Source organism: Cynoglossus semilaevis, chromosome 16, assembly GCF_000523025.1.
Source record: "Cynoglossus semilaevis isolate Cse_v1.0 chromosome 16, Cse_v1.0, whole genome shotgun sequence".
Taxonomy (NCBI): domain Eukaryota; kingdom Metazoa; phylum Chordata; class Actinopteri; order Pleuronectiformes; family Cynoglossidae; genus Cynoglossus; species Cynoglossus semilaevis.
The window spans coordinates 6,522,158-6,547,514 of record NC_024322.1 but is presented as its reverse complement, the minus strand read 5'-3'; the positions used below and the strand labels follow the sequence as shown (position 1 = coordinate 6,547,514).

The 25,357-nt window shown below is 40.6% G+C and overlaps 3 protein-coding genes across 4 annotated transcripts; all 3 read right to left on the bottom strand.

Annotated features, from left to right (window-relative positions):
- Positions 1 to 2,579: 2,579 nt before the first annotated feature.
- On the bottom strand, positions 2,580 to 12,677 carry hoxd9a (homeobox D9a). 2 transcript variants are annotated; one of them, XR_003052272.1, is made up of 4 exons: positions 11,612 to 12,677; positions 8,132 to 11,112; positions 3,608 to 3,724; positions 2,580 to 3,505 (listed from the first exon to the last, which is right to left on the bottom strand). XR_003052272.1 is itself a non-coding variant. In XM_025063989.1 (2 exons), the coding sequence occupies exons 1-2, from the start codon at positions 12,204 to 12,206 to the stop codon at positions 10,865 to 10,867; spliced, it is 843 nt and encodes a 280-aa protein (XP_024919757.1). In that variant the 5' UTR covers positions 12,207 to 12,677; the 3' UTR covers positions 7,300 to 10,864. The 2 variants fall into 2 exon arrangements, 1 of the variants encoding a protein (XP_024919757.1); XM_025063989.1 differs by lacking the exons at positions 2,580 to 3,505; positions 3,608 to 3,724 and having other exon boundaries at positions 7,300 to 11,112.
- Positions 12,678 to 13,931: 1,254 nt separating this feature from the next.
- hoxd10a (homeobox D10a) lies at positions 13,932 to 16,984 on the bottom strand. Its single transcript, XM_017039824.2, has 2 exons — positions 15,673 to 16,984; positions 13,932 to 14,621 (listed from the first exon to the last, which is right to left on the bottom strand). Exons 1-2 carry the CDS (start codon positions 16,463 to 16,465, stop codon positions 14,347 to 14,349), a joined length of 1,068 nt encoding a protein of 355 aa, XP_016895313.1. The 5' UTR covers positions 16,466 to 16,984; the 3' UTR covers positions 13,932 to 14,346.
- Positions 16,985 to 19,863: 2,879 nt separating this feature from the next.
- Positions 19,864 to 22,363, bottom strand: hoxd11a (homeobox D11a). Its single transcript, XM_008328310.2, has 2 exons — positions 21,083 to 22,363; positions 19,864 to 20,507 (listed from the first exon to the last, which is right to left on the bottom strand). Exons 1-2 carry the CDS (start codon positions 21,720 to 21,722, stop codon positions 20,272 to 20,274), a joined length of 876 nt encoding a protein of 291 aa, XP_008326532.1. The 5' UTR covers positions 21,723 to 22,363; the 3' UTR covers positions 19,864 to 20,271.
- Between the last annotated feature and the right edge of the window lie 2,994 nt (positions 22,364 to 25,357).

Genomic DNA, 25,357 nt, shown 5'->3' with positions numbered 1-25,357 from the left:
GTGTCGGATGGTTGCCACTGAGGACAAGGTATGAAAAATGTGAGGAGATGAAATCAGTGGCCTGTAAAAAAGTTATTACCCTCATGTTTTCAGGGCTCCTAAAAAAAGAACTGTGGCTTCGCCTCCTGAGTCATTTCACAAACGTCTACACTCACACTCTCAGTCTCTGCAATAATAGATAGTGTCAGGTTTGTGTATTTCTTCAGTGGTTTAATGGGCAGTAATGCCCTAAAATGGGAAGTGCTTCAACAGCTCACTGGCATGAGCGGAAAGCTGGGAAACATTTGAAAACAAACCCATTTGTAGGCTGCATGTTAAAATTAGATACAGTGTGATAGTCATCTAGAGAAAAGCCGTCTCTGGGTTCAACTTCTGCCCCCAAAATGTAATCAAAAGGGGGTTTTTTTCTTACAAAAACACATTACAGATTTTTAAGTTGCAAACCAGAAAAAAACATGACTACAATTGGTATTATTGAGTCATGACCCAAAAGAACTCAGTGTGTGAACTTGTTTGGGTCACTGCCCACAATTTGAGCAACTCTGGCATCAAATAAAGACATCCAAGCCACACACACACACACACACACACGTGTACATAAAGTGTATTCAGTTACAAACTGAACCTAAATTGGATGTAATTTGCACATGATTCCTCACTCTCCTACTGGATGTTCAGATAAATACCAACAGCTTGTTTCTAATGCGTGTGTGACATCATAAAGTGACATCATCTCTTTGATGTGTCATTCAAACAACTGTTTGTTTCCCATTTCACTGGTCACTTCGACAGGAGGGGAAAAAACCCTCGTGGGTGTAAATAATCACATTAACCAGGGCTGTGTTCCATTTAGCTGCGTCCACTGTCACATCGTCTCCACTCACATGAACAGGAAGACACCATGGTTTATGAAATCAGTCACAGCTTGGTGCTCCTGCAGGAGTGGCCACAGTGGAACACCTCGCCCACAGTCACACCAACCATCCTATAATGTTCATCTGTGGGTTCCCTGGTGTTCCTAACCTCTGACATCTTCATCTCCAACATCCCATGTCTTATTTACACACTGTTTGATCAGCTGCATCCAAACATCTCTGTCCAAACTTTTCACTAAACTCTCTCTCCTCCACCTCAGCCTCCAACACACGGTGAGACACGTTTAATGATGAAGAAGGACAAAGAAGAAGAGGCCAAGAAAGTTAGAAGAAGCCAACTAAAAGCAACAAAATGACTTGCATAAGTGTAGATAAAACCTTGACAGAACAGACACAACAACCACAGTGTAGTTTAAAAGCAGCTAATTTTACCAGTTCAGCTGCTCCAATCTGTCGGAATCTCGCACTTCCTCTAGAAGCGCTTTCAAAAAAAAAAAAATGAAACAGATCATGTGATCTGTATTAGCCAATCACAGCGCTCAGGAAGCTGCCGCTGAAGCGTCAGCAATGGAAGCAGCAAGGCCGACTGTTGGCCAACAGCGCCTTCTGCTGGAATTTTAACGACCTTTCCGTTCTCACAGAGAAATATCAACCAAGGCAAACAGGCCTAGTCGCAGTTGATAATGTTTCGTCTTGTTAGTAAATAAACGGCAGAAAGTGAAAGAAAATATGAATAAAATTCAAATAAAATTTTGAAATTACATTTTTAAAGAACGTTTAAAATAAAATAATTAAATTAAAAGGTTGCACGTCAATAAAATACATAAATTATTGCAGAAGAAATTTAAAAATCGACCTAAACGTTCGAATAGGTGTCCAAGAGCACGAATGTAATCAACATAAAATACATAAAAGTAATTTGATATCGGAAGTAATATTGAAAATCTTTTTTCATGTGAAATCTTCATTTAGACACTTATGGAGTGTTTGGTCCACACGAAAAAGAAAATCACAATAAACAACAAAATGTTAATATATGGAGTAAATAAATACAGCTAAACAATTAAAACCAGGATGTGGTTAAAAATAAAATATATCAGAAGCTTTACATAGTTGGAAAATTAATGAAATGAAAATATACCCAGGATAAGAAATATGTAAAGATGCACACTAATTATCTCGTAAAACAAAAGAAAGGAATCTCCCAAACCACGATAATCTCAATCACAATAATCCAAAGACCTTGAAATGGGACTAGAGGACATTAATGGTGATTGAAATTGTGCTGGAAATACAACTCCATCCTTTTATAAACTCTGAAAAACCAGTTAAAATGTATCCAATTCTGTTGTGGGGTAAAACTATGGTTTTTAAAACGAACGAAAACACAGAAAAATCACAGAATCTTCTTTAACCGCCCAGTCCTGACTGGACCCTGTCTCCTCTGTGCCTTTCACTGCTGCCCTGTTTTCCAGGATCCATTTTGCCGCATTGCAGTGAGGCTGTAAATACTTTCGCAGCTGCCTGTCAGCCAACAGTGAAATACTGTCTTTGTTCACTTGGCCCCATCTCCAGGCAGCTGAACACTGCTACGAAAACTCAACCTCCTTAAAAACACACACTCACACATGCATGTGTGAAAACAAAGCACCTAGGATTTGATATTAGTCTTGTATTCAGTTTTGTGCAGCATTTTCGGGCCAATGAGCAGTGTGTGTGTGTGTCTCTGTGTGTGTTTGTGTGTGTGCAGATGTTGTGGGGTTCAGCACAGCCTCACAGATGGTCTTGGAACGTGAAAATCATACAAGTTTGGGTTCTGTGTCAACCGAGAGGAAGAGGAATGGAAACGAAAAATGCTTGTACACGCAGATTCATATCGAAAACCCAAAAGAGGAAACGTTGGTTGAAAACGAAAAGATCATAAAAGAGAAGAACAGAGCAGTCAGACCCAGACACCCTCATCACGCACGGTGCGTAATAATGGATGAGCCGGGGTCTGGACCTTTTTAAAACACATTTAATAAAACATTAAAACATGTTTCATTCTTGTAACAAAATATCACATATGAGACGTTTTAACAACATTACTGACTCATCCGAAATAAAACAGCATTAATAATAATAATATAATAATGAGAGTCTGCGTCACAAATGCTAAAACAGATCATTTCCATGTCAACTAGAAACACGTGAATTCGCCACAGTCTAATAGCAGCGAGTCTTCCGCTCATTTACATGACTAATGAAACAGGAAGCTGTCAAACTTCATATGCACTCGCACACATGCACACACTTACAGACACACATTAGAGCCACTATTGCTTTTAGAGAAGTCATACCTGTGACCAGGAGGGATCCCATGTTGTCCACCTGGGCTGTGGTGCACAACATCTTTGGTCAGAGTCTGTGGATGACCAAGTCAGACACCGACCAAGTTCTTCTCATCCAGGAGACCCCGGGGCTGATCTGTCTGTGCCGCAGGATGTGCGCAGGTCGGACGTTTAAAATAAAGCAGTAAATAAAACTGGGGTTGTTTTAAAGAAATAAATGCAGCTGAAGAGTGAAGAGCCTGCAGGGCGTGTGGGTTTGGAGCAGCACAGACAGCAGCAGAATGCAGTGGGAAACCAAATCTGCAGGGAAATCAGGAAAAGAGCCATGAAGACGTTTGCCTCTCACACATGACCAGTGGCATCCAATGACAGGCGATGGAGGCACATAAAAAGGTCTATTACCAAGTTGTAAATTCTCCGCTCACAAAAAGGAATTTCGACTGCAGCAGCAGCAGCAGTAAAGGCAGCAGCAGCAATTCCCCCCATCTTTGCGCATAATGGCACAAACCCCTCCATGTCCTTTATGAGAAAGAAGGGGGAGATTAAAAAAAAAACAGCAGCCTTTCTCCTTTGTTTTGTGTTTCCATTCGTGGTCGACTAACAATTCCAGCAGGTTCTGGCGCCAGATATTTTCTTTCTATTTTATATTAAACATATTATTATTATTTTTTTGAAAGTTAAAATAGAAAAATGCATCTTTTTCTTTTTTTCATGTTTTTTAAACTTAGCTATAAATACAGGAAAACACATTATGCTGCTATTTTTATTTTTTTTTTACATTTTACTATTTGAAATAAAATAAATTTACATTACATAAAAGCTTTGTCCAAAGTCGAATTACCAATGTGGCTGAATATAAGGCGTTGTGTCAGATAAACCCCAGAGGCCTGTGCACAGCCAGGACGCCACAGCCGGGGAAACCAAATAATGCCAAAACGTTCGAAATATTTTATTAAGACCCACAAATGTCCGAGACATGGACAACTGAATATGTATTTACCAATGTTTGGTTACACAAAGAGAATAAAAATAAATACATATCTAAATACAAGCTGTATATGTGTTATTCAAGAACGGAATGACGTCATATTTGCTAGAAAAGACTTTAAAACTTACAAAAAAAAATAGGCCACATTCAGTATGTATTTTTCATGTGTGCCACTATTAAGCTTACGTCCAGTTGAATGAGCCAGACACTGCACCACTGCTCGGTGCTACTGCCTGGACGTGCAATATACTTATTGAACATTTTCGTAGCAATAAAGAGACGCTGGCTTCAAATGCAGTGATGCATGATCTTAGATTCATTCTAAAATTGCACGTATATCTCTGTAACGGTCTCAGTCTCCGTACAACTGTTGAGAGAGAATTGTTTTTTAATTATTCGTGCATATTTATTTATTTATTTATTTATTTATTTATTTATTTATTTATTTATTATACCAGCTGCCTGTGCAGATGAGTCTGTGAGAATAGCCGTTTGCAGCCAAAACATTTTCCCAATTTTATCCTGCAAAAATGTTGGAGGACTGTGACCTGCCTGAATGAGAATCTACATTCTGGTGGCATGCCAGAGTCAGCCTGTGCGATTTATAGTCTGTCTCTGGTTTCCTGCCTGACGGTGTGTATATGTGTGTGTGTGTGAGAGAGAGAGAGAGAGAGGGAGGGAGAGTGTGTGTACGTCTGTGACGCAAGAGATAAGGATTTGGTGCATTTCACAACTATGGCAGTATTGAAACCATAGAGCAACATAGGCAAATGTAATGTGGCGGGATTATTTAGCTGCACTGCAGAGGGCAAATTTGGATTAACGTAGGTTTCGGTCTTCAATAGAAACGCTGAGGTGTTGACTATAGAGAGAGCGAGAAAGAGAGAGAGAAGAGGGGAGTGGGGGAGAGGGAAGTGCCACGTTGTACTAAAAGAATTGTTTTAATGAGCATCTATAACGAGCATCTATAATATAATATATAAAATATATTATAATATAATAAAATATAATATAATATAATATAATATAATATAATATAAGACCAAACACACCGTCTTCCTCTGAAAAGGCGAGTCACTTGGATTAGGATTAGTCAGTATAATATACTCCCTAAGCCTATTCATAAACATAAGGAAATGATTCGACATAATGTTAAGGCTCCACATATGTATGACGTCATCAGTGTAGTGACACCTTTTTGTTATAAATAGCATTTGGTAGCATTGCTGAATCTTTTGAATGCATTTTTGAGGATAAGGCTGAGTCCAAATGAGGCAGATTGTCGTTTCTGAGGTTTTGTTGTAGTGATAATAAAAGGTTGAGTTAAACACAAGGTCGTATCATGAGTATTAGGATTGTAAAAGATAAGATTGTGGTTACTAGGTGTAGAAATGAATTCAAGTCAGTGCAGAGTCTAACAAGAGTAGCCAAACAAAGGTTTGTGAGTGTGCATGTGTGTGCATGTGTGTGTGCAGCAGTGTTACCTCCAGCAACGTAATAAACGTGTGCATGCAAACCAGCAGAGCTGACTTCTATGTTTCCAAATTACTCTGCTGTTTCTTTGCCTTGGTCGAAAACATATTGAACATATTTATTGTGACCAAATCTGCCTGAATCAAAGATTCATATTTATTTTCCTGCTTTCTTAATTATAAATTTAAAAATGTAGCAAGCCCAACCTTTTTGTACTAAAACATGCTGATTGATGTTGAGCAATAGTATTGAAAAATCATGAAAAATATGGCGGAGTGTTGACCAGAAACAGATCTCATGTGGCCCATTTGTGGGCCCTGACCCTTTCCTTAAGAATGACTGGTTTAATCTAAACTAAACATAATCTCACTAACATATATTATATTGTAATGTAGAACATCTTTGTGGGTTACTCACAACAAATAGTTAGGTTTAAGAACCAACCTCGCCACAATATAAAGTTTAAATATTTTTTAAATACATGAATGCGTTTGATACGTGCTTTAAAGAGTTAAATGTAACGACATACAGAGTATTTTATGATATCGTAACCTAATGTACTCGCACTCAGATGTCCTGCTGCATTGATGTTCATTAACCCTCAGGACACATGTTGACTAGGACTGAACGTTTCTTCTTCTGTTCTCGTTTCAACTTCGGGTTCGTTTCACTGATAATGTCATTTTATTGCTCTGCGTGTATTTTACACCTTTAGCAGCAGAGAGGCGCCTGTTTTTCATTTACTGCGAATCAAACTTGAAGAATAAATATTTATTTATTTCACGGAATTCAAAATGCATTTCTCTCTAAACCGTCAGTAAACATTGTCATCGTTTTCCTAACATTTGTTTTAGCCTTCAAACGCATCATCAGCATACTGTATTAGTAGGAGTCGGGAGATTTTACAAATTATAAAGCAAAATTTAAAAAATGTACATATCTAACATATGCCTTCCGTGTATTGGTGGTTGATTGTTTCAGTTATTAGATTTTTCTAATCGACTTGCTATAAAATGTTGGACATACCAGGTTTAGTCCATCGTGACCTGCCAGCATTGTGTAGCTGTTTGTGCTACGGAAGCCTGGTTGGACATTTTATACCCAGGCTTCTCAGTTCTATCTATTTTCATAATGGAGGACGTGGTGGGTGTTTTCGGACATTAAAATTTTGACTTATTGTTTGACGTAACAGTTTTCGCTGATATTTTGCTATTTTTACGCTAACAATTTTGACTTATTGTTTGACGTAACAGTGTTTTCGTTTTTTTATCGTTTTATGTCTGATAATTATTTATTGAGAGTTTAATTATTTTTTAATTATTGTTTTAATTATTTTAACAAATTGTATCTTCAGATAATTATTTATTGAGAGTTTAATTATTTAGTTTTAATTATTTTAACGAATTGTATCTTCAGGAGCTAACTGTTCTTTTGTTATGTAAAACAAACAAAACTTTAGACTATTTTATATCTATTTTGTTACAAAAATCAGTAGCTAATATATTTATCAGAAATAATTTGCAGCTATTCTCAGTTTTTAAGGGTTTTTAAAACCCTGAATGCTCATATTTGGCCAAACGACTGGTTTCTTTTCCTTGTTTGAGCAGAGCTAAACATTGTTAGCATTTGTTGTAAAGGTTATCATTATTTGGCTAACCTTTGAAGTGTATTGCAACTAAATTTATCAATTTATAAACTTTGCAAAAATATATTACCCACTAAACTATTAAACAACTTTAATTTAGGTTAATTAGTTTCTTGCCTGTAACATTTTCCTATTTTATTCTAGAATATTCTTTTTGCTTTTTTGTGCTACAGTGTTACAGTTTAGGTACCGATTTAACGAATTGCTACATATTATGTTAGGCTAACATTTAGCCATTTATAGCTATTTTTGTCCTATGATATCAACTTTTTTTTTATTTAACGAGGACACCAAATCCCGTGATTATGGCTAACCAGTGATTTAGAACATCCTAATATTAAGCTATCTGTGGCTAATTGTAGCCAATTTGTTTGTTATCGTATACAGTTTACTAAGATACTCCTTTGGCTAACTCTAAAGTACTTTAGATGTCTTTAAAACCCATAATCCTTTCCATAACGATTTTTGCAAACTTTTGCCTGTTCATTTTATTTAAACAAAGTAGCAACATAACGGTTAGCAAATATGCTAATGTGCAAACCTATACACAGATTTGTACTGAATAGCAACGTGAATCGCGTGGAAAACGTGTTTAGTTGTGTATGTTATATTTATCCGGATAATTTTAACCGTCATTTCTAGTAAAAATGCGACATTATTCTGATTACAGGTGGAGTCTGTTACCCAGGACTCACTGTCGCAGCCATTACATCTTGGACATGACAGACATATCAGCGGACTTAGTCCGTGGAAGTGTGGCAACAAATAGAGTGTAACCTGAACACAGGCCACAGCTGATGGTGAGAGTGAAATAACTGACCTCCTTACTTGGTGCACGGCCCGCAGTGAGTTTGACCACTGAAGGAAGGAGACACATGACCAAGGACATGCAGGCAGGGAGACAGACTGACGCAGAGGCACGAACGCATCTCCATCTGAACACACTGTCTCTGTGGCATTATGAACGCTGCTTAGTGTGAACGGCATGTAATGCTGTTTGTGGCGCACATGCGTCGACAGTCTGGAGTCGAGTTTTCTCCAAAGACGCGGATTAAAATAATCGCCATGTCGCTTTACAAACCAGTAAATGCAGTATCAATGTGGGTCAATGAAAACATGGGAATGCAGACTGTGCAGTTTTTCTAACGGCATTTTTACTTATTTTCCATCATCTCTTTTTGACTATGTCTTTGAGCCGCTGACGATAACATGAGCAAAGGAAAACAAATAATCTATACACGAAGCAGGGAAAGGTTACAACAACAATGAATTAAATAATAAAGGACACTAGTGAATTTGTGAAAAATCGTAATATTATTTGAGGCCTTAAAAAGACACAGCTAATACAGGCCTTCAATGCGTTTAAATTATTGTGTTTGTGTAGGATGAGACACATTATCCTAACAATCTAATTATTTCTGTTGCGCCTTGATTTAACTTAAAATGCTTTTTAAATTAGTAGATGGAAAGAAATCGCTGCAGGAAATACTTCACATATTTATATGCATTTTCATTTGCGTTCCAGCTCTACCTTTGTGCTCAACCTCGGTGCCGTTTTCTTTAAATTCGTGATTGAGTTGGTCATAATAAAATCCAGAGGCAGCACAGGGAATTTTGTAAGCGCAAAATTCAGGGTTTTAGTTTTTATTATTATTCAGGTCTACGCTGTTTTTATTTCGCAGACGTTCATAGACAGAATAACTACAACTGAAATTTTCAAAGAGTTGTGCTTTATCTTCAAGTTAAATTTAAACTATTTGCACATGTTTCTATACAAGGTCGGTAAGAAAATGGACTGCCATAATTCTGACATGTTGTCTGAAAAATACCGCAGTATAAAGTCCTGAAGCCATCAGTAACAGTTGGAGAAAATAACACAACAATGGAACAAAGACGTGTAGATTTAATTTTTTTTTTTTTACAATTAAATCCACGTCAACTCCCTAAAAGAGCAGCTTTCATCTTAAAAAAATATGAACGATAATAAATCTTTGACTCTTTCTGGAGAAGATCTGCTTGTTTTTCTTTATATAGATAAATGGATCCATGAGGACAAAGCTGTGCTGTCCATGTGTTGTCTGCATGGGGAAGAGCTGCTTTGACTGAGGCTAAAAAGAACAACATCGCCCTCTAGTGCTCTCATTTACATCAGTGAGCAGCACTGCATTGCACAGAATATAATCTCAAACCTAGCTCTGCTTAATTGGGACAAAGATAAATAAACAATATTAGCTTCAGAGATGAGCATTTTTGATAGGAATTGTAATTCTAACCTGTGTCAGAAAATGTATTTTATTTAAACTCATCAAATCTGGAGCAAAAGCTTGTATACAAGTCAAAGTTAAGTTTTTTTGTTCTTCCCAGCGATGGGAAGTGGAGTTGGTGAATAAACGTGACCATTACAAAGGTGGTGTTGGTGGTGCCGTTGGGGGTTGATTTCCTCTGGAACAATTCACAGAGCAGACACCCCGAGGTAAAAGAAAGAGGTGTCTACGGTTCTGTTTGTCAGCAACACACACAAACGCCTAAAGAGAAAATTCGGGGGGTTTCAAAGGAGAGTGTAATTACTGGCCAGGACCATAAAGTCATTTAGGCCAGACGTCTAGCCATTTCTATGGCTTTATTGGCCCACGTTTCTTCCTGCTTTAAAACAATTATTCCTACATGTTGAACAATAAATTGGAAATCCGCAGCTGACACCTCGGCCCGTCGTAAACTCTTTATGACTTGTTGTTTGTACCATTCCAAACCTAGAGATTACAACAACTTTCTGCTAAAATTATCTAAAGTCTTGATTGTGTCGTCTGCACATGGAGGAATCGATCAAAGTTTGATAAAGACTGTTTTCAGTTTTCTGGAGTCAAGCGGCGCGTGTGCAAACAAGGCCTCGCAGAATAAAATTTGATGTGCATTTCCCAATAAAACAGCCAATAAATAAACCAGAAGCAGTGTGCAGCGAAAGGCGCGGCTCTTTTTTTTTAAGTTGAAAAAATACTGCAAATTGTTGAGTTTCAAAGATGTTAGCAGAGGGTTATGTTTTTCATCTTCATCTTGTGATGCAAACGTCTGTACATGTTCATGTGTGCGCGTTATGTTTTGTCCAAAACAGCAACGTGTTTTAGCTTAAGTGTTTTATGTTTACGTATACACACACACGTCCAAAAATATTTACAACTACAAAGGCAGTGCTTTAAAGCCAACTTGTGTTTTTTTCTTTTTCTTACAAAGCGGAGAAACTGCTCCAGCATCCCACCTCGAGACGGTGTAAACACGTAAAAACAAAAAAGAAAATTGAAAAAAAAAACCACAAGCACAAAAATAAAAATCCAAAAGGATCTTGACGTGTGCGCGCCACAGTCACCACAAGACCAGTCCCTGTGCACTGGCCTTGTAGAGTTTGTCAATATTTAAGTACTTAATCCGCCTCAGAGACGGCTACTGTTGAAGCTCCAGTGAAGGAAGTTAAAGTCAAATGTTCACATCATGGCTTCAACGTCGTGAAGGAGTGAAATGGCACCGACAGCAGCAGCAGCAGTGACAACAGTCCGGGTTCTCACAGCAGCTCCTTACCGCCGCTTCTCTCTCTGGTCATTTTCTTCATTTTCATCCTCCTGTTCTGGAACCAGATCTTGACCTGTCTCTCGGTTAGGCTGAGAATCCGGGCCACCTCGTAGCGTCGGTCCCGGGTCAGATACATGTTGTAGAGGAACTCCTTCTCCAGCTCCAGAGTCTGATATTTAGTGTAGGGGCAGCGTTTCTTCCTCGTGGAGCGTGCGTGGATCCAGTTTGCAGCAGGGTTGTCTTTAAAAAGAAATGAAAAGAAATGATACTCAAAGCATAAATAAGTCATTAAAAAGACACACCATTTACTAAATAAATGTAATAATTTAATGAATGGCTTTACAGCCTCCGTGGGCTTTGGTGAGTTTGCAAAAAAATAAAATAAATCCAAATTTGAAATCAACATTTTTGCAAACAGACGACTTTACACCCGTGGTCCCTTCGATTCTCCCGTGGAGTCCTTATTAAAAAAAGATGAAAATAATTGCTCCCTAAATCCAGTCTGTGGGTAGGACCTTATCATCGAAGCCTGTGTGTCTATTTTGGGTTTCCCGGCTGTTACATTTAAAGATCCCTCTGTAATAACCCTTCTATCTGCTTGGATTTTTCTCCCTTCCCTTTCCCGAGCCGTGCTATAGCCTAAGACACTTTTATAGGTTAGTAAAACCTCCAGTTTTACACACCCAGCTCATACAGTTCTGAGGGCTGTAAATCATCACTGGCTATTTCGTTTACTTACTTGGGTCAAGTTGTTGTTGTTTCTCCTCTTTGGAGTCGCTGCAGTGGCTGGAAAGCTCACTTCCACTCTGCTCCTGGTTCGTCTTTTCCGCGCACTCGGACGCTCCACCGCAGGCGAACTCCTCCGCGGGCAGCGGCCGCGTCTCTGCCTCCAACGTGTCGCACTCGACGGCGGCTTTCGGCGGCACAGGCTCGGGCTTGGCCCCGTAGGAGCGACTGTTGGAGTGGAATCCTGCAAAGGAGACGTGGCTGGAGAGAGGCTCCATCCAGGAGCGGACGCCGACATATCTGCCGTCCGAGGCGGGCAGATGGGACTGGTGGTGGTGGTGCTGGTGGTGGTGGTGCACGTACGGATGGTAAATCCCCTGCGGGTGAACCGAGGACCAGGAAGAGGGGAAAACGGCGGACTTTGGTGCAAAATTGCAGGAGGAGAAGTCTACGTTGTCCCCGGCACCTGAAGGCCTGGGGGCCACCGTGTGTGGAGCCTGGAGAAACCGAGCCCCGTACACATCCTCCGGCTCCGGGCCCATGACTGCGTCCACATAGCCGTTAGTGAGCGCACCACTGGAAGACATTTTTGATCTCTTCCTACTCATATAATAGGGCTTGCACTGTTACGACAAGCTTCCCTCTATGAACAATCATGGTATTTTTGCTGGCCTGCATCTACAGGGATTGGTTACATGGATCACGTGGTCATATTTACCAATACAGCAAGTAAATCAATCCTGCCCTTGCGCTCTCTCCATAGCTCTTCCTCTCGTGTTTTCTTTTCCTTTTTTTTCTTCTTGGCCAGACTTCATTTCAGATTTTCACTTCAGAAACAATAAAGCTGTGACTGTAGGGCGAAAAGTACCGCTCAGAAAAATGCAAATGATTTTTTTTTTCTTCTTCTTCTTCTTCTCTCTGCTGTGTTTTACACCAGCCTGTGGCTGCAGGATGTTGCAACAGTGCAAAAAAAGAATAAGACCCCCCCTCCTCACACACACACACACACACAGAGACAGAATCCTTTACATCTCCATGTTAGAAAACCCTCCTAATATCTTGCTGATAGCCCTCCGTGCCTGTAAAATACTTTATAGACTCAACGCAGTCCTCGTAAAAATACACGTAATAACAACGCTGTAAAAACAACAGACGCCATTTACCTTCACATATATATACACACATATATATATGTATGTATATCTTTATATTTTTCCCCTCTGGCTTTTGTTGATTTCTTCACAACTTGGTGACAGTTGTGAAATTATTGTGTTAATTCCAAAGAAGTAGTAATCCATTTATGTATCAATAAATGTTTTATGAGGTGCCTGTGACGTCAGTAAAACAGAAAAAGTATATTTGCTCATTACTCTTGTAATTCAAAGGGAACAATCTTAAATTGCGTTTGATTTTTTTTTTCTGTGTTTGTTTTTTTTGTTTTTTGCAGAATCTTTGTCCGGTATGATTCTGTGTTTGTTTTGCATCAATAATTAGCGAAATGTACATTGTACTGCCTAAAAAAAAGTGCAGCGTGTCTTCTCTATAGGACCAGATTTCTGTCTGTGGATTTGATCATGAACAAGCTGTCATAGCACTTTATATACTACTGTAGCAGTGGCTTGGCCCGAGGAATAAAAACAAAATCATATTTATTCGCTTAACCAACCCTCGATTAATCAGTTTGACGACGTTTCCTCGTGTAAAGACAATGGCGTGTGAAATGCGGCATAAAACGGCAAAAAAATAACGCTTCGGTTTGAATTTATGTGGCCCTTATTCTGCAAATATCTCACCGTTTTTCCTGCTAGGTTCATGACGTTTGTTGTTTTGTGTACTGGTAACTTATACGCCGAATTTCAGATTTAAAAACGCAGGAAGATTTCAACAAAACATATATAATCCGTGTTTCTGGATTAAACGATACATATTTCAGATCTTAGTTCCATGCCAGTTCGACTGAAGCACAAACGCAACACAATAATTGACATCAGTGACACATTAGAACTGAGTCTGAGAACGTTGTTCTTCAGTCAAGGAATATTTTGGGTCATACTTTCTGAGTCATTACGTAAATAAACCACCAGGAAACTGACGCACCGGGTTGGTTCTCAGAGTGAAAGCTGAGGAGAACACAGTTCGTGGACACCTATTCACACAGTCAGAATTAAAGACTACAGTATTTGACAATCCATTTATTGCAAGTATTTACATGCCACACACATGCGTTTAAAATTCACAGATGAACAACGGCTGGTTCTCCGTCACTTTAAAAGACCCGGATAGAAACAATTCACTGGCTGCAAAAGAAATCTTACACTATTCACAACAATAATATAATTAGCAATAAAAATAATAATAATAATAATAATAATAATAATAATAATAATAATAATAATAATAATGTGCTTCTTTTTTAAAACGACAAAAAGGTAAAGCAACGTCCACCTCGACACAACAGAATACATCCATGTCTGTACGGAGAGAAAGGAGAAAAGGGGGGAGAGGCAGAGAGAGAAGTTGACTTCTCCAATAAATTTAAGGGAAGAAAAAAAACGTGTTACCCTGATGAACAAATAAACGGCTACGAGACGCCACACAATGTACTCCAACATGGCACAGATGACTGAGAGTCAGTTTGGCTGAAATAGTAGGTAAAATCCCAGTGACACCAGAACCATGAGAGTGAACACGGGAGACATTAGAAATGAAAATAAAAACCTCAGCCTGCAGCACTCGTCACGTGGCAGCTCAGGAGAAAGTGAGGTTTGAGGTCAGTTCACGGATGCGGTTTTCTCTGTTCATTTTCTTCAGCTTCATCCTGCGGTTCTGGAACCAGATTTTGACCTGCCTGTCGGTGAGGTTGACACTCCTGCTGATCTCTAGACGGCGCTCTCGGGTCAGATACATGTTGAAGAGGAACTCCTTCTCCAGCTCCAGGGTCTGGTGCTTGGTGTAGGGACATCTTTTCTTCCTGCCACTCTTGGCTGTTAACCAGTTGCTGGTCGCCGTGTCGCTCTTGCAGACTGTGGAATCAGAGTCAGATCAGAGACATGCGTGTATTTTTAGCATCTGCACACAGGAGGAGGGGGATTCTTCTCCAAGCAACAATCTCACCTGCTGCTCCCACATCTCACCGCTGGGAAATAACACACACAATATCTAAACGCGCCTTCCCAGAATAATTAATATCCAGGAGAGGTTATTAGTCAGTCATGAATGTGTGCCACCACTAATAAAAGAGAAATGAAATGAAACCCCAGCTGATCAAACCACACACACACACACAAATACACACAAAACACACACACACAACCACACTGAATAATACAACCTAAAACGTCACCAAAACCCACATCAATTAATTTCATTAAAAGTTAAAAAAAATCCTTCCAAGTGTAATTTAATGATTGTTTTATGAGGACTCACTTTATGATTCAGTTTCTAACCCAAAGTAGTTCAGTCATATTTTGCACAGTTGCACAGTGATCTGTGCAACAGCACAGCTGGAGCTGCAAATGCACCATTTTTTGCACAATTAATTTTGAATTTTAAACAGGGAAAAAAATGCAATCGGATACTCGGTTCTTTTTGCAGACCGTTTTTCTTTGCACAGTACTTGGGATTATCATTAACTCAAATGTTGTGAGTTTTAATATGTTGGAGGAGGGAGCGTCAGAGCATGCATGCTGCATGGTTAAACCATTCTCTGCTGCCTATAACTGCAACCTGAGAAAAGACTCTCATTAAACATTACGACTTTCGGGGTTGTTTGTGTTTTATACTTGCTTTTATGATACTACAGCCTTCTCAAAGCTGCAGAGCCACGAGATAAAAGCTTTGATTGTGGCCAACAAAACCCACCTTAATATGTTGGAGGAGGGAGCGTCAGAGCATGCATGCTGCATGGTTAAACCATTCTCTGCTGCCTATAACTGCAACCTGAGAAAAGACTCTCATTAAACATTACGACTTTCGGGGTTGTTTGTGTTTTATACTTGCTTTTATGATACTACAGCCTTCTCAAAGCTGCAGAGCCACGAGATAAAAGCTTTGATTGTGGCCAACAAACCCCACCTTTCCCTTCCTGCTGCTGCTGCTGCTGCTGCTGCTGCAGCTCAGGGCTGGACACAGGCGCCTCCAGGCTGCAGCTCTTCTCCTCACAGCCGGACTTTGGATCCGGACTCTCCGCGGGGACAGGAGTCCTGGAGTTTTCCGGCTCGTGCAGCTGGAGGATCTCCTCACTTTTCCGTTCCACCTCTAAGGACGAAGATGAAGTGGTGGAAGATGTGGACTGCGGTTTCGGGGTGAGCCGACTGAGCTGCATCAGTGTTGGTGTTGGGCTCGGCGGCTCGTGGCAGTAGCTTTCCTGATGCTTCCCATTGGCATAAGTTTGGCTCAGCCTGAAATAGCCCGGTACCGGGATTTCTGGACCGTCGGGCGAACAGGACTCGGGAGCGACATTAGAATATGAAGGTACTTCAGTCACGCTGACTTTCTGCACTCTCTTATCGGAGTACATGCAGCAGTTGCCCTCTTCCTTTATGCTCTGTGAGAAGGAACAGTTTGTCATCTGACTGGACGGCTCTATTCTGCACGGTCTACCCGGATCAGTCCAGTTGTCTAGCTGAGGTATGTACGAGTGCACGTTCATGCCCACATTTTGGTGGCCGACCTCCCCTCTTTTGCCAAACGACGGCAGGAGTCCACAGGTTTGCATTCCGTAAGTTCCCATTTCTGAGCCGGGCGGCATGTACATGTTGCTGCTGCCGTTGGAGGAGTAGAAAGTGTCCGTCCTGCAGGCACCAATCAAAGAGTCCACCAAAAACGTGTTTGCCGCAGGAGAGCTACTACTACTGGGGAAAGACATTTTGGGGGGTGCTTCGGTTCTTTGGAGGAGAGAGATGTCCTTTGTAAGCTGACATATCTATAGGAAAAACAATCTCGCCGTGTAAGTCAGGATGCCTCCCGACCACATGACAAGCCCACCAATGAGATTTGAAAATGGCCTTGAGACGCAGCCTCCTCTGCGCCCGCACGCGCTCCTTTGCACTGCGGATGCAGACGTTGGTCAACAGCGACACCTACGACACGGACTTGAAATTGGTTTTGCACACAACGGGGCTGGAGCACACAGGGCTGCTCAATAATAAACCAAAAAAAAAAAGAAAAAAACATGGGCAATTATCGCGTTAAGGAAGGCGAGAGATCATCTGTGTCTGTGACGTGGTTTGAAAAGTACAGAACGAAGTGAAGTCACATGTGTCTTTGTGTCAGACATTGAAAGTGTCTATGCATTGATGTGAATGTGTATCTGTGTGTGTGTGTGTGTGTGTGTCTGTGTGTTATATGGCGCATAGGCGACAACTGCTGACTGTATCAATGTAAGTGCCTGCATAAAATCCATTCATATTATTGGAGGAATTCTCCTTCACTGCGTTCTGTCTGTGTTTACTGTGTTTCACTTTTAATTACAATCAAAAGAAATAAACGACTCTTGATGGAAATATATCTATTAGTTCTGTTAAGGAGTTATTTAGTTTACTTTTAATTATTTGTGCTCATTTTGGGCCACTTTAGCTTGAAAAAAAAAAAGAAAAATGAAACAAAAGAAAGAAAACAACAACAGCAGCAGCAGCCAACGACATGTCCTGCAGGAGATCACCTTTATTATGGAAGACCCGGACAGTAAAATCTCAGATAAAACTTGAACAAATCATTTGCAGGTCTATATGCATGAAGGTCAACATTAGGAGCTTTACAACCACGAAATTAAGGCCAACATATAATCCAGATAGAAATGTGTCTTTTATTATTACACACGGGCAATGTCGCTGTTTTGCATTTGTCACAAAGTGTATTTTCGACGTTTAAACACAATGATGGGGAAATACTATGTCGTCGGGAAATGAAATATTGTTTTTTCTCTGTAATGTCTGCAAACACACACACACACACACACAGGGATATTTCTATTTCAAAGAAGCAAAGAAAATATTTATTTTGAAAGAATATTAATTAAATTACTGTAGAAATTATGTTCAGTCTGGGGGAATATTTCTCTCTTTGGTATCAACGTGACAAGTTTAAAATAAACAGCGTGTTTGTGTCGCAGTAAACCTCATCCCAGTTGTTTACGAGGCTATTAACAGTTGGTTTTGAATAAACATGTGCAGCATGCAGAGCAGCGACATTGCGGATTTCACACAACAAAAATACAGACCTGTTCAAATTCAATATTCTTTATTTTTCAACACCTTTTTGGGGGCACGCTGTGGGTTTATTATAATTATTATTTTACAAAGTTGGGCGGGAATATAATTTCAATGAGACATTTAAAGACACGGACAATAGTTTTGCTTTAATTATATTCTTCTAATCATAACAATGGTCCAGAGATAACATTCAGCATTAAATCTCTATATATGGGAATATATCCTTCATCAACTCGATCATTATATTCGTTAGAATAATTTTTTTAACATATATAATTTCACTTTAAATGTAGGAATAAAAAATATTGGACTCAAGGACGAAATGGACACAAATACATTTTTGGTGAAATTAATGTTTTTACCAACGACAAAGGCCTTCAGTGGAGGAGCGCAGCTCGGCTGTAAATATATAGATATATCGAAATTTCACCGTATCGAAATGACAGAGATGAGGTAAACGGTGACGGTAAAATGTATAAAGCTGCAAAATCTGAAATCTGAAAATAATAATAATAATAATACCAATAAAAACGTCATAATAGTGTAGTTATTTCCACGACCACAGTGGTTTTCAGACGCTGTTCCTTGGCCTACACGTGAGTGTGTGGCCTTCAGCCACAAATCGAGGTTTATAAAGTTCACATGACAAAGACACGAGAATTGTTACATTCCTTTTGTTCTCCGAGCCTTTTCAAAAACACTTGAACATGACTTGCAAATGTAATTCCTGTGCGGGAGATAATACACAGAATTCACTTTCCTTTTGTTTGCCCATGGACACAGGAAGAAATACAGAAATAACTTTTAAAAAACAACAAATATGTGTAGCCATAAACCAAAGCGTTTTTATATCTCTAGAGCAAATGCACCGTGGAAATAGTTTGAATTCCAACCAGAGGCGTTTAAAACAATTATTGAACTTTTACTCAAAGTGAATATTTGATCTCCGAGGGATGCGTGTGGAATCATAATTAAAAATATATTTATAAAAACTGCATCGAACGCATAATTCCTCCACCAGCCGCCTGGATTCCGTGCAGTTATTTGTGTGTTAAATTTGTCTCAACTCTTTGCATTTCCCACTCTGCAGTCACAGCAGCAAAAGTCTGCCCTCATGTGGATACAAGTAGGAACAGTGAGAGGCAGCACACAGTTGGTAATGCAGTTTCACTGTAGGACATGATGACAAGCCAATTAAACGCTTAATGAAACCTCAGTTTTCTAACAGGCCATTTTGGGAAAGTGCAGCAAATAAAAAAAAACGGCTTTAAATCCCGTCCTAATGTTTTCGTGAAGCTCGCTCAGAGATGGAAAAAGGCCTAATTGTTGCTGCAGCACAGGCCTGGAGCGAAAATAAATAAAAACACCAGCATCAGAGGAGGCGGGAAGAAAAAGAGGAATCATCGCATTCATTTAGTTTATCCATTAGAAAAATAAAAATGTTAGTCACTGCTGAGGTGAACGCGGTGCCTCGTCCTCCACTGTCACCAAGCTGGAGCTCAGGGTTGCGTTCATTAATAAAGAAAAGGCGCTGGTTTTTTTCTCTCCTCTACTCGGTTATATTTAGAAATCATCTTCCTCTGCAGCACGTCGGCTGGCGTCACAACCATAATTACTGCCATTTTATACACTACACGAACACATAAACTTGAAAGATTACTTATCTTTTTCCTTTTTTTTCAGAAGGCTCTCCTTGACAGAATTAAATCCATTGTTCAAATCGCAGATAACACTGCAACATCTCACTGCTATTTCAAAGAGCAGCTAAATATAGACGAGATGCGCAGAGGTCTGTGGGATTCTCCACACATTTGTAGCCTGGAGTGAAGCTACTGTGGGTCAGGACAGGAAAGAGAGAGGTCTTCTTCTTAAGATCAGGGGGCTGGGATGCCAAAGTCCAATAGCCCCCTATTTAGGCCGTTTACAGCTGCTTTTATTGTACCGTCTAGACGGTTCAAGGTTTAGTAAACAACCCAGGAAATAACCGGACCATACACTGGACTGCAAGCGCCAAATTCTCCGTCCTGTCAACAAGACATTTGTGTAGAATTTCCCGCACACTTGGCTTCGTGTCACTATAGTACATTATTTGTCGTCTCTACTTTATTTCACACCACAACGTACATGACATGCGTCTGTTATAAATGCACATTACAGTATACACATGGAGAAAGACAATTCCTACAGAGAGTTTATTTTAAATAGTTCCAAAGGGGCCGCTGACGCTCTGCGGGAGAAACATTTTTGGTGGCGCTAAAAGCGCGAATAGGTGAAGCGAAAAAAATAAATAAACTCAGAATGGAAATCACCGTAGGAGTCTGGAATTTACTGTGTTGTCAAGGTGAGATTTCTGAAAGGGAAATCGGTATAATTCAAATATACAGAAGAGGAATAGTCTTTGTGTGTGTGTGTGTGTGTGTGTGTGTGTGTCTGTATGTGTGTGTGTGTGTGTGTCAGAATATCAGAATAAAGGATTCCCGGTGAAATACTGTAGACGGTCTCGGTTCAGCTTTTTCTCCTTCATTCTTCTGTTCTGAAACCAAATCTTCACCTGACGGTCCGACAGGTTCAACATCCTGGAGAGCTGCAGCCTCTTCTCTTTGTTGATATACACGTTGAAGAAAAACTCTCGTTCAAGTTCTCGGATCTGGTATTTGGTGTAAGGGCATCTCTTCTTCCTGGACTTGGTGGACGGAGCTGGGAGGAGAGAAACGTGACAAACGTTGACAGACGTGAAGAGATTTGATGTAAAGTCCTGTTGACATGTACAGAGGCTTTTATTTATTCACCCCAGCACAAAGGCCTCCATCTCTGACGCAAACACACACACACACACACATGCTGAAGGAATTTGCATCAAAATGAAGTTTACTGCACTGATTTAACGCATACTCTGTTGTTGTCCCGTCACATTCTTACACTGTTGCGCACATTTCACAGATTTATTCGTTATATCGTCACATCACGCAATGTTAACTTTGTCCAAACACCATTCCCAACAATCCCCCCCTCAGTACATAATATTCAACAAACCCCTCACGCTTACAAGACACCGAGAAGCCTTTAAAACTCTGGGTTAGCCATTGTAAATACCATTACAACCGTAAAGTAGATCTTATTGGGATATAAACGCTTTTGCATGCTTATAAAGCGCCACATAACCCTGGACACAGACAGTGCAGTCCACACACACACACACTCCATTGTCCTAAAGTGAACACCTCATATCCATGAAGACAAAGACAGGGGGGACTAACAAAAATGATACCCACTCTGTTGGCTGTTCTTGTCGCCGCAGTTGGAGGAGGATGAGTCCTCGTCCACGCTGCCCGTCGGATCCGCTTTGTGCTCCGGCTCCAGTTTGGTCAAAGCCTGGTTCTCTGCACCGACACCGGCAGTATCTCCACCTTCGGCCGCAGAACTAGCGGCAGCACAGTCCGTCTTTTGTTTGGCCACCTCCGCGCTCAGCTTGTCCGTGTTAGGAGTGTCAAGAAACTGGTCGAAGGCTTGGGGCAGAACCCCGTTTCGGCCCACACTGGTGAAGAAATTGCAGGGCGAGCTGGTCCCAGCGTGGTGGTGGCCGTACAAGGACTCGTTTTTGAAAATGACTTCCGCCCTGCTGCTGGAGGACTGGATCAAGTCCCGGTGCATGATCTCGTCCGTAGAGTAGTAAGACGCGTAATTGCCCCTGTAGTGCCATTTGCTGGGATGGTCCAGTCCATAGTCCCTGAAAGCGACCTCCCGCACAGGTTGGACCTGTGCTATGTTGGGAGAGTAAGGGAAATTGACCTGGCACGAAGTGGTCTGCGGTAAAAACGAGGAGACTGAGGTGAAATCGGGCGTCGAAACGTAATAAGTACAGCTCGGCAAATACATATTTGACGCGCAGCTGCGATCATCGTATTCCGTCATATCTTTTCTTCCCTTTCCCTCTTTGCAAGGGAGGAGAGGAACTGGCGGCTCGACTGTGTTAAACTTTGTCCATCTGTAGCACCACTACCAGCAGCACCACGGCCGCGTGGAAAGACACCGCCAGGGAGAAAAAATCGGAAACGTAGGCAGACCTGCAATACATCTTGATCGATTCTTGAGGTAATTGTGTCATGTGATCCAGCTAAGAAATTACCATACATAATATCAGTCATTAAAACCTGTCCGGAGAAAACGCATGTGAGCGCATGCAAGAGACTTCATTGGCTCCCGGGCTGCGGAGGAAACTCCTCTCCAGCCTCCTTACCCTATAGCTCAGCAAGAGAGCGGAAGAAAAAAATCTGAGAAATTTGTGAACCACTGTTGGAATATTTGATTTAAAGCGTCACAGCGGCTCCATCCTCGTCGTGTAATGATATGTAATGACAGCCGCAAAGGCTCATTCCTCAATCTGCACACGTTTGGAGGAGGAGGGGGAGAGGAGGCAGAGGGGGGAGGCATGTTTGTATGTGGCAGCAATAGGCTGGAAACATTGGAGTTGACCTCCATAGGCTACTTGATGCAGAGCATGGCGATAATGGCATCCAAGGCCATGCACAGGGTCTGCACCACTGCTGCTGCTGCTGCTGCTGCTGCTGCTGCTGCAGAATGGCACGTGATTCAGGATCGAGCCATTAAGTCAGGTTTTTTATTCAGATACATTTAAAGGTTCATTGCATATAACACACCCTGGGCGTCGTGATGGTTGGAAGACACTTAAATACACACAAACAGATGTAAGAAGGAAAGGGGAAAAGTGTAAGACACCAGCCCCCCTGACCCGCAGTGAGCTGCAAAACGCATATGCACCAACAATAAAGAAAAAAGAGAAAAAAAAGAAAGCCAAACTGCAGAGTGGAACTAAATTCAGATATGAACACTAGTGCAAACCATACAAATGAATCCTCACACACCTTAGCTTTAAAGCCTCTCACCAACAGAATGCCAAAACATTTGTTGCCTCGTTACTTTAGTACTTTCGCCATAATGTTTCGTGCAGATGAGCGCGTCTTCAAACTGCCAAATCAAACAGACCACGGCATGTAAACACTGCAGATGCCTCAAAAGTTGAATTTAGCTCTCACAGAGGAACATAAACTAAGCCATCCGCAAACATGAATCACCAAGAACTGCATTGCCAAGTCCAAAAAATGTAGCAGTGACCGTCTGTGGTCTAGGTGATGTCCAAAAAGAATTCAGCTACAAACCTCTGCGCCCAAATCCTTTTATTGCACCTAAACAGCCATGGCTGCAGTGTTCAGGGCCTCTGCCTGCGTGTGTGTGTGTGTGTGTGTGTGTGTTAGGTGTTTGTCAAGTAAACTCCACTCAGCGGACAACAACACGTCTCCAGTAAGATTCGACCCTCATTTCTGTACTCGTGAGTATGACGTTTAATACCATTTACTTCATCATTTACTTTACTCCACATTTCTGAGGCTCGTGTACCTCTGCGTGTGTGCTGGAGAGAGAGAGAGAGTGTGTGTGTGTGTGTGTGTGTATATATATATTATTCATCACTGTGTGAAACAATGCTATCATTGTGATAGCACTGGAAACACAGCTGTGATGCTAGTAGCATTGTAGATGTTGGACGAAGGACAGAAATAGAGAATTCCTCAGTGATTTGAGTTTGAAGGTCACACACACACACACACACACACACGTTTAAAGAAGCTCAAAGGCGACCTGGTTTATTGTTATTGCGGGTAAAATCATCTTTGTGGTCGGCGTTTTCTGTTTTCAGACACTTTCTACACTTCACACTAAAATAACAGACAAACAACGAAAACGACCAGAGTAAATATTTTCTATTTATTCAAAATTGTGCTCATTTGACAAAACAAAAATCTTGTAATTGACATGGCGACCTGTTGCTGGTTTGTTTTTGAGTAATAGTTGATTGTCTTCGTTTGTTTGAGATTTATTTTGTTTTATTTTAAACCTTAGCACATTTAAAAACTATCGTCTTTGTTTTCCTTTCTAGTTTTAAACAAATGACAAGTAAATGTTACGTTTACATTAACGTAAATAAGTAACGTATGTCGTTGTATCAAACGTTGTTTCTTTGTGAATTAGTATTTTGATATTATATTTAAAATGAAATAAAACAGTTCTAGGCACGTAATACAACTTTTACTGTTGGCGCTGCTGCTCCTTTACTTCGTGCCAAAAACTTAAATGTCTAATTTAATGTGTAAAAGCGCGTGTAAAATATTTAAGAACGAAAATAACTTCCAACATAATTTGGACATTTAATTTAGAAACTTTACTAGTGATACATTTAAAAAATATATAAGAACGTGTTGTTTTGTTTTACAATTTAGTTATAAAATATATAATAACATATATTTATGTGTTTTAGGCTCAATCTTTTTCTTGCCCTGGCTTCAAAAACTGTTGCAAAAAGTAGTTGAACGTCAGCATTTAAAGCCCTGAGATGAGGTGCGTGCAGAGCTGGATTCCTGTTCACCAATCCAACCGCATTAAAAATAAAAAACTCACTCACACGAGAGCAAAGTCGATATTTATTGAATAAAAATGACCACGTCCTCACGAAAAAACAACGTTGTGCAGATGTTGTTGGAAGAATATCTACGTACATCCTACTAACTTGACCTTAACTTTGTTTTGGCGCCCCCACTATCCTGAGGAGGCTGCAGCTTCATGACGCAGTCTGTCTGCGTTCAGCTGTAAAGCAATAAAGCAACAAAATACTGAGGGGAAACGTTAAATTGCACACAGAGAGAGAAAACTCTGGAGGAGCTGTTCAGAATAGTCCGAGCCATAAAAGTGGAAGTAGGTGAAAGAAAGAAAGAAAGAGGGCGAGTGGAAGAGAGAGAGAGAGAGAGAGAGATTTAAAAAAGACAAGACAGACAAACAGCAGGCTGGATCACAACACGGCCTGTGTGCTGCACATGGGACGGCTGGCTGTTATTTTTACTTTTTTGGAAATGGAACAGAGCACAGTGTTATCTACGGTGGTTTAATGCAGTGGAGGATGTGGTCGAAGAGATCTATCACTTCATGTTTCATTATCAACCGAGTGAAATGTTGCCGACTTTCATGGCTGCAGTGTAACAGGATGACAGTAGCTGTTGTAATGAGGTGATGGTGACGAGATGATGATATAATGGGAAGGAGCGTTACTGGATCCAGTCTCATGTGAGGTTCCGTGTGTGTGTTAGCCCGGTGTTGGCTGCTAATTCCTCCAAAGTCACGTCCTAAATCATGGCCTCGCACAATGGAAATGCTGCTACAGTGTCAGTCGTCAAACACAGTGTGGAAATGAGATTCGGAAGACAGTTGTTTGATAAAGGAGAATTAGATTGTGACGATAAACTATAGTGGTCCTGACAGAGGACTTTCCCTAAGAGTCAAATACACACAGAGGGATTTGGATTTTGGCGCATAAATCGTGCACAAAGTACAATTCACTGTGAACCAAAGTGAGGTGTGGATTAAAATGGAATACTTAGCTTCATATATGAAGTGTGAAATAAAGCAGATCCGTTTGGTCACATTGACAGATGGAGGCCAGGACTGTGGCTGTGGGCTGCTGCTGCTGCTGCTGCTGCTGC

Coding starts and splice junctions, on each gene's coding strand:
- hoxd10a (XM_017039824.2), bottom strand. CDS start 16,465: ATGTCTTTCCCCAGTAGTAGTAGCTCTCCTGCGGCAAACACGTTTTTG. Junction 14,622..15,672: donor GCAGCAGCAGGAAGGGAAAG/GTGGGGTTTGTT, acceptor CTGATTCCACAG/TCTGCAAGAGCGACACGGCG.
- hoxd11a (XM_008328310.2), bottom strand. CDS start 21,722: ATGACGGAATACGATGATCGCAGCTGCGCGTCAAATATGTATTTGCCG. Junction 20,508..21,082: donor CGACAAGAACAGCCAACAGA/GTGGGTATCATT, acceptor CTCTCCTCCCAG/CTCCGTCCACCAAGTCCAGG.
- hoxd9a (XM_025063989.1), bottom strand. CDS start 12,206: ATGAGTAGGAAGAGATCAAAAATGTCTTCCAGTGGTGCGCTCACTAAC. Junction 11,113..11,611: donor ACAACAACAACTTGACCCAA/GTAAGTAAACGA, acceptor TTCTTTTTAAAG/ACAACCCTGCTGCAAACTGG.